Below are 9,842 nucleotides of genomic sequence, written 5' to 3'. Positions count from 1 at the left end.
GTGTATTAAACACTACAAATGCATATACAAATCGGAAACAAAATACAATAATCCATTAAATATCACAAATGAGTCTTTAATTACCTCTCTGGTGCAACTTACAAGCTATTACAAAGAAGCAATGTTTACCCAATGCACATCATCGAATAGTAGTTGTCGGATTCCTTCGTTAAATAAAAATAAAAAAAATAAAAAACCCTAAATTTCACCTAGAGGTGTGTGGATGAGATGTCATGAGTCTCTTTCAACTTAACTAGAAATCTAGGATTCAAGCTTTAGGAATGAATTGAAACTCTTCCTTTTGAGGTCTTACTCGGCATAAACTGGATTAGTCACCTTGTATAAGGTCTTATTATTGTAAAAATAAAAATAAATAAATAAATAAGAATGAAAGATAAAGAAAGATTAACCCAAGATTTTAAATGTTATTGAAATAAAGCTTCTATAAAATTTTGATACGAATTAATTTTATGAATTTTCTCTTTTGGGAATGAATAACCCCTTTTATATACTCTTTTTTCTAAAGGTTGAATCCCAACCCTAAAGACCCCTCACAATTATTACATTGTCGATTGATATATAGTTCATTTTTAATATATTAAATATGTGTTTTTAGTGTACTATATATATATATATATATATATATATTCATTTTTTGAAGGTTTATTTCTTAGTATAATGTATATGTTTATTTTAATATACTATCTAAAAATTTAACATTCAATACATTAAAAATAAATTTTTAATATAATAAAATTAAATATTTATCAATGATACATCTTGTAATGTAAACGATGACAATATAATTTGCCCAAGCAACATCTCCAGGCTAATCCACTTCATATCAACTATCTTAATCAAAATATTATTAAATTAGTTTAAGAACATAAATCAATTAGACCAAAGTAATTTTATTAATTTGTCCCAAATGTTTTGAAAAGTCCAATTTAGGTGAAGCCCAACTTGAAATGTAGCCCAATTAAGTCATTGACAACTCAATCAAACATGTCACCCACCTTTAACTATCATTCTATCAAACAAGATAACAACTCCCAAAATTAATAAACTTGGGCTCATGCATGTTTGATAATCAATATCATATCATCAGAGACTATAGTTTTATTTGACAACATACTTTATTGCATGAGCTATATTTTTTTAGTTTCATTTTCCACACACTAGTTTAATTATAGTAACACTGAAGTATAATTTTGATTACACTTCATGTTCATTTGACAATATATGTTATTGTATGAGTTCTGTTTTTAGTTTCATTTTCTACACACACTAGTTTCATTATAGCAACATTAAAATATCATTTTAATTATACAACAATTTCATTTGACAATATACGTTATTGCACGAACTCTGTTTTTAGTTTCATTTTCTACACGCACTAATTTTATTTTAGCAACACTAAAGTATCATTTTAACTTTACTATAGTTTCATTTAACAATCGTATTGAATCATGGTCTACATAGCGCTGTGTGAACCATTGTCCACTGTAGAACATTTGAACAAACAAAACCCCAACCTTTAACATTTTCAATCATTTTAAAGGTACATTTGTAATACATTAAAAATTCATATTTTGAAGGTATCACTACTGGAAATTATAGAATTTCTGATCACCTGAAAGTGATCTAAAATCAAGTTGAAACCAAAAAGTGATCGGAAATAGCAACAAAGGTTTTTCCGGATTCCAAAAGTGGTTGAAACAAGGCTTTCGACTTGATTTAAGATCACTTTTAGGTGGTGGGAAATTTTATAATTTTCAGTAGTATAATATTTAAGTACTAAAAAGTTCATTATTTATTATACTAACTACCAAATAATGAACCTTCATTATATTAAAATGAACATTTATTCATAATTTACATTGCAAAATGGATCATGGTATACAATATAATTTGCCAAACTTTTTGAAACCTTTTTTTCTTTACTTTTTTTTTTCCTAAAAAAACTTTTGACCCTCGGCTCCTATACCGATTGAATAGTGTAATCATGCATGCTCACTAACCCATCTAGACCCATTAAATTGGTTTTAAAATAAAAAAGTTTAGTTACATATGCAGAAAATTACCACTAATTTGGTATTGATCGAATTTCCATATGTATGTTTATTCCAAAAAAAAAAAATTTAAAACAAAATTGAGTGTCAAACATAAACAATTGTGATTATTTCGCAAACCATAATTATCGTTATTTTGGTAATATAAGAATGGTGAGCATACATAGATATATATTCTATGTAATAATATCACAACCCATGATTATACAAATTTAAGTTTGGGACGTACGAGATCAATGTCTAACAAGAATACAAATAATGGAAATCAGTGGCGGACCCAGAAAAATAGTTGAGTGGGGGCAAAGTTCAAATAATAAAAAATGTCTATAAATTTATAACAAAATGTTAAGCATCAAGAGCTTCTGTGAAACATTAAAACAAACAAAAGGGATAACTTAAAAAAAAAAAAAAAAAAAAAAAAAAAAAAAAAAAAAAAAAAAAAAAAAAAACTTAAGAAGTTAGCCATAAATATTGTTAGATATGAGCGAAAAATAAAACACATCAAAACTTTATAAAAATACTTATAACAAAATATGAAACATAATTAATTTGATAAAATAATTCTAATAGAAAACACATTATAAATTACACATCTCATTATTAATATAAAAGTATATATATATATATATATATATATATGTGTGTGTGTGTGTGTGTGTGTGTGTGTGTGTGTGTGTGTGTGTGTGTGTGTGTGTGTGAAAACTGTGTTCAAGCCAAGTGGCAAGAATTGGAAACAATAACTAACTTATTGTTTTAGCTCACTATTTCCCTCACTTTCTAGCTTTATCACACTAATTATTACAAAATAATAATAATAATAATAATAATAATAATAATAATAATAATAATAATAATAATAATAATAATAATAATAATAATAATATAATAAAAAATAAATAAATAAATAAATAAATATAAGGAAAAAGAAGGGCAAGGAAAATAAATAAATATAATGATGCCAACAAATTAACTTCGTCAAATAATGAAGTTGGCCAATAACTAATATTTTTTTTGAAAAAATTTTATGATGCTTCATTAAAAATAGGCCGAAATAATATCCGGTGGGTGTAGATCCTAATACATAATTGTAGTTTGTTGATAAGCCGTAGTAGCTAAAGCATGAGCTAAATGGTTCTGTACTCTAGGAATAAAATAAAACGAACAAGACTGAAACGAAGATGCAATAAGCCTGCAAGTGTCAATGGCATAGCCTAGATATGTGCGCAGCACAATAGTTGGAGTAGTAAGATAGTGATGTAGTGTCAAGCAGTCCGTAAAGATCTCAATATTCTGTTCTCCCCGATCTTTCAACCACGATAGAGTCTCCTTACATGCGAGCACCTCTGCCATAAGTGGTGAGGAGCATCCTTGTAGTGGTTCACTGAATAACTAATATAATATAATATAATGTAAAATAATTATAAGAAGCAAAGTCCCCCGTGTAGATCACCCAAAACAAGCTATAGCTAGAATATTATATGTTATAAATACCTATCATCATATCATCACTACATATTACATAATATGGATCACTTTCACAGCCCTTTGTTCCCATAACATAGCAAACACCTGTCATCTAGCTAATTTCTTGTGATTAATATTAGTGGACATATGTCATTTTCCGCTCTTACATTATCCCACACTTCCATTTACATCAACATACCGTATATTATATTTCATATACAGCCAAACATGCATAAAAATCAATCATCTCCCCTAACTACTTTCTGCATTATTTTCTAGAATTACAAACCACAGTGGATATCGGATATCATCATTCGTGAGTAGAACATGATTTTTATATCAAAAAGTTACAAGTTAACTTCTTGTAAATAAATTTGATCTCATCAATTGAGTCGATCGTTGTACAAAGTCTTCATAATATGCTTTACCTTTCTTATGTGATTTGTGACGCAGAAGCATAGTTTACTTTGTGCACATTATTAATAATGACAACAAATTCCAATTGTGATTAAAAGAAAAATAGCATATCAACTAACTCTTTTTTTTTTTTTTTTTTTGAATTGGTTAACTACTTGAGCTATACTATATGAGTACTTTCTCAATTTATAACATAATACCCATTTGTCTCATTTCTTTGATTCAATTAATGAAACTTAAATCAATTATTTATAATAATTTTTTGTTGTTGTTGTGTAATGATTAGTTTAAATTTGTGTACAAATTCAGATTTAAGAATTATTTAAAAAAATCAAAGAAAATAAACAAATAAAAAGTAATTGGTTTAATTAATAAATAGTAATAGATAAAATCAGAAAGTTGAAGTGGATGTGTATGTGTTACAAAATGAACAAATTTTAGCAATTATCTCTAAATCACAAAAATTAGCAAATTTAGCAATCACCAATACCATAAACAAGATTAGTATAGTGATCATTTCCAACTTAACCATTAACTTTGTAATTTTGATTGTTTTTAAATTTTCAAAACTATTCGATATTTAATCTAATATGTCAAATATTTCACCAAACATTATCATTTTGCAGGTACATATAAAATTGAATATATTAAAATTAAATGTCGATAATTAATATAAAATTACTATTATATCCCCGTACTATTATTCAAATAAAAGAGATTATTATTAGTAGGGTACTTCTTTTCTTAGTACTTTATGTCAACGTCATTACACAAGTAATTTGTAAGTTAATGGCGCTTGATAAATAATAATAATAATAATAATAATAATAATAATAATAATAATAAAATAATAATAATAATAATAATAATAATATACTGATTGTCACGTGAGACGTAGGCGTATTGGCGACCCAATTCTTCCAAGATGGTGATGCGCACACGTGTCCTCTATCCGACGGTTACTGGGTCAACCTGCATGCGTAAAGTCGAAAGTGGGGCCCTCGTGTTTTTACCAACCAATGGGAGCTCGCCACGTTCCCCGTCCCATTGTTTAGCATGAGACGCGTGAGTGGCTTAACAACGGGCCCACCACCACAATTCCTAGTAGGTGTGTAGGGTCCACTGGAATCGTACTACTCGTTCAAGGCCGACACTCCTTGCAAAACAAAAAGATGAAAGTGAGTGTTTTCCTTATTTGCAATTCAGTCCCTGCCTCATTTTTTTAAAATTTATTCTTGGAGGCCTCACTCCCTTGTGAATTTTGTAAACGGTACTTTTATTTTCTTTCATATTCAAATCAAACCCTAGTAGATTTGCTGATGTAATTTAATATTTGTGTCGACCTACTTTTCACCAAGCATATGAGCATATCCTATAACACTTCCTCTACTACTTGCAAATTTTATTTAACAATTTTAAGTTTTGATGATGTGATTTTCAACTGGGAGGTCATTTTAAGTTGTAAATGAAATAATTCAATAAGAAAGATGTATTTAAATTCAAACTTTTAATAAAAAATTTATTAGAATTGTTCGAGTGAATTCCATTTTTGGTCCTACTGTTATAGAGGCGTTTCCAATTTTAGTCCACCTTAATTTTTTTTGCCACTTTATAACCACCATTATTGAATGTGTTCCACTTTTAGTTCCACCGTTAGTATTCTCATCAAGAGGTCGTGTAATCTAGGGGTATTTTGATCTTTCTTCTCATCCAAGACTATGTTTGACTAAAGAAATGAGAACATTAAACCTAAAACCTAAGAAACCTTGACGGCCCATGTTGGAACGAACGAAACGATGTAGCTTTGGCTTCCCATTCTCGTTGTTCGAAGAGCCATCTTCGAATATCGAAGGAGGAGGACGAAGCGCCTGGATTAAAAGAGAAGAGACAAACATAAAAAGACCAAAATTACCTTTGATTATACGGCCTCTTGACGGAAATATTACCGGTGGACTAAAAGTGGAACACATTCAATAACAGTGGTTGTAAAGTGGCAAAAAAAATTAAAGTGTACTGAAATTGGAAACACCCCTATAACAGTAGGACTAAAAATGGAATTCACTCGAATTGTTCATTTGGATGCACCCATTACTTCTTTTTTTTTTTTTTTTTTTTTTTTCTTTTTTGGTGTGTATTTTTCTGATATCCCAATGAAATTGTATGCATGATTCATCAATTTTCGTTTAATATAAGTAAAATTAAAAATTGATTAGAATTTTTAATTAGGATAGGATACACCCATTAGTTTTTAATCTTTTGTTGATATGATCTTAAATACGTGTAATTTTTACTTTTACTTTATTTCCATTTCTAAAAAGAAATTGGACAAATCTTTATTAATTCTTGGAATTGCTTACCAACCAAAAATATTTATGTGAATTAAACAGTACAGTACTCTAGTTAAAATGGGAAAAATAGATTCAACACAATTTTGTGTATATAATTTGAATAAAAACATAAAATAAATAGAAAAAATAGGGGTCATTCTAGAATATACTAAAAACTTTGACAAATCAAAATTGAGGAAGTCCAATACTCTATCATCCATAAGATCATATATCAATTTCAAACTTATATATGGATTTCCCTTTCCCCCCTTCGCGGGGCAAACTTGGCTACGTACAAGGCATGCTCTTGTTTAGTGCATTCATTATCTTCTTGTCATTCATCAAAAGGAGGTAACATCTATGATTTTTTTTTTTTGGGTACAATTAATTGTTAAATAAATAACATTTCTAATTTCTAATTAAGTACATACAATATGATATGTTACCATGGCATTTGCCCATCTAGTATTTAATAATTAAATTGAATTTGTCACACGAATAATACAGTTCAGTTGGTTCTTAGGCGGTAAAGAATAGCTAGAATGCTAGGATCAAGTCCTGATAGGCTAATTACAGTTACAATATCACATGGGTATGCCTTGACAACCATAAAATTATCAACGCGTACCACAAAGTTACTACTACAGTCGTATGTAGGAGAGCCTTTGGGCTCCACCCCAAAAGAGCATAATGTAAATTATTGTAACTCAATTTAACACAGAGGGGAGCTCCTCATTGTGGCTGGTCAAACTCGATCCCGAGAGTCGGGTCATTGTTGAGTTAACACAGAAGGGAGCCCCCTCACCATCGTTGATCAGACTCGATCCCGACTCGATCCCGAGAGCTGGGTCATTATTCTCAAATTTCACCTCTATGACCAACTGAGTTCTCATGCCGACAATCACCATTATTATTATGTTATACGTTTCATGTATGTGTGGCTCTTATCACTTGACAATCCCCTTTGATTACAATCAATAATCATTAATCAATATTATGCTCCACCCTCTTTCCTCTCTCTTTCCCCACCACTTTGCACAACCAGCCACCACACACTAACTCCCCCAAAGAAAAAAAACCAGAAAAAAACAAATCCCCCATCCATCCAACACAATATGTCGCTGAATGATCAACTGCAACTAGCCATCGCAAGCACCAGCCACCATGATGAAGAAGAAGAACACGTTAGGGACATCCACGCTCTGAGCCCGCCCCCAGTACCCCCGCCGCCGGAGAACAACCGTGCCGCCCGCCTCAGATCCTCGTCGTCTCTCTCCATCGCTAGCACAGAAGGCGCGCCGTCGGAGAACTTCACCACCATGAGCCGGGAGTTTAACGCCCTGGTCCTCGCCGGATCCTCTTTTAATCCCAACAACGTTAATGGCGCCGAACATGACGGCGGCCCCAACAACCAGCTGGGACGGATTGGGGAGGATGAACCCCCGGAACAGGAGACCAACCCTCTAGCGATTGTGCCGGATATGGCGTCCTCGTCGCCTCGACGCGGCGGAGCCGCCGCCGGTGGGGCTTCCACTGTGAGCGGCGAAGTAACGGTGCAGAGGGTGAAGAAAGAGGAGGTTGAGTCGAAGATTAGCGCGTGGCAAACTGCGAAAATTGCAAAGATCAATAACAGGTTTAAGCGGGAAGATGCGATCATTAATGGGTGGGAGAGTGAAGAAGTTCAGAAAGCAAATTCTTGGATGAAGAAAGTTGAGGTACGTAATAGTATAGTACGTCCGGTCCTATATATGCATGGGATAATTAATATAATTACCGGTAATTAATTAGTTAATTACTGCATGCACGTAGTCTTCGTATAGTACAGTATCTAGCTAGTAATGATTGAAAGCTAAGATCGAGTTTGAATTTCTTGGTTCAATTATTTTTTCAACAGTAAAAATTTGAAACAGTTAATTAAGGTAATAATTGTAGCAATTCAAGTTATCTCAGGTTTAGTTACGTTAAGGCTAATATGCGTATAATCAATCACTTTAATTATTTTTCAAAAACATCATGATTCATGAATATGGACTGGCCACAATATAGACGTACACGTGTTATCTTTATCAAGTGAATGGATATGATAGAATTGGTAAGCTAAGGATAATGATAACCTAAAATAGTCTTTATGTCAATTCTTCTTAATTGCTTTGCTAGCTAGCTGTCCCCTTAGTGATCTATACATTTCATTACACCTTTATTTTTTTAATGTTCAGTGTAATTGTATTCTGTCGTAGTTTTCGATAACTTACCTACTATACCTAAATTTGGATCTATCAAAAACGGGTGAAAATGAAAGAATTACTCTTAATTAATTAGTGAAAACGAATAAGTTTTGTGTTAGATTATTATGTGATATGCATGTATCCCGTGAAAACAAATAAAAGGTGAAAGTATATATGTGAGATGTTACGTTACGTTACAGAGAAAACTGGAAGAGAAGAGAGCGAAAGCATTAGAAAAGATGCAAAACGACATAGCAAAAGCGCGAAGAAAAGCAGAAGAAAGAAGGGCATCGGCTGAGGCAACGAGGGGAACAAAGGTGGCAAGAGTTCTTGAGATATCCAACCTCATGAGAGCTGTGGGTAGAGCTCCTGTCAAGCGTTCCTTCTTCTAGCTAGCTAGCTTCCTTTCTTAATTAGCTTATTTCTATTTCTATTTCTATTAGTATACAATAAATAATATGCATATAGGGTGACCCTTTTCTCATTTTTACCACTCACTGGGTACCCTATTTTGCATGCCTTGATGAAAATTAAAAGATGAGAAGAATATAATGGAGTGCATGAAATGAAAGTGTATGTGTGCTAGATAGCTTAATTAGCTTGTAATTGATCTGGTCATGAACTCCTGTGAGTGTTGAGTCTTGGTTTGGTTTGGTTTGTACAGATTTTTGGATACCTACCATCCACGTACATGTAATTTCTAAACACTTTGTTTGGTTGCTCCACCACTCATCTCATCATCATCACCATTATTTTCACTTTGATCGAATTGGCATTTTGTATTTTCTGATTTTAGTTATATATTTGGAGAATTATTGGAGGTAGGATTATATTGTACTTAATAGGCAACATAGATTTTTTATAGTGTCTTTGGAAAATTTGGATGGGATAATTTTTTTTTTTTGAACAAATACGTACAAAATTGAAGAAAATATATATATTTACTTATGCATCATGAAGAGTGAAAAATTTTAAAAAAAATTAATAAAACAAAACATTGGGAAAAGAAAAAGAAATGTGATTGTTAAACTGGCCGGAATTTGGGTCACTTTAGGAAAAGGGGGGTTGGGGAGTGATCGGATCTTCTTTTATATCCGGTTGTGCTTTTTGGTTGCCTTTTTATCACCATCTATCACTTGCAATTTTAAAAATAAAAAGCTTCTATGGGGTATATGAAATGAAATGGTGTGGGTTTTTATTTATTTATTTATTTTTCCGAGAGCACTCTTAAAACTCATATCTGACCAAAAAAAAAATAGCTCTGAGACAAGAGACAATAGTTATGCTATTCATAGTGCACACGGTTGCAAAACGACGTCGTTTTGATTAAAAACACG

General features: G+C 31.8%; 1 protein-coding gene across 1 annotated transcript; it reads left to right on the top strand.

Moving 5' to 3' along the window:
• Positions 1-7,182: 7,182 nt before the first annotated feature.
• On the top strand, positions 7,183-9,269 carry LOC109151064 (remorin). The gene is made up of 2 exons (XM_019298978.1): positions 7,183-7,995; positions 8,706-9,269. Exons 1-2 carry the CDS (start codon positions 7,396-7,398, stop codon positions 8,895-8,897), a joined length of 792 nt encoding a protein of 263 aa, XP_019154523.1. The 5' UTR covers positions 7,183-7,395; the 3' UTR covers positions 8,898-9,269.
• Positions 9,270-9,842: the final 573 nt, after the last annotated feature.

Source organism: Ipomoea nil, unplaced genomic scaffold (genome assembly GCF_001879475.1).
Source record: "Ipomoea nil cultivar Tokyo-kokei standard unplaced genomic scaffold, Asagao_1.1 scaffold0268, whole genome shotgun sequence".
Lineage (NCBI taxonomy): Eukaryota > Viridiplantae > Streptophyta > Magnoliopsida > Solanales > Convolvulaceae > Ipomoea > Ipomoea nil.
Note: the sequence above shows the minus strand (reverse complement) of the source record. Positions and strands in the feature narration are given on the sequence as shown.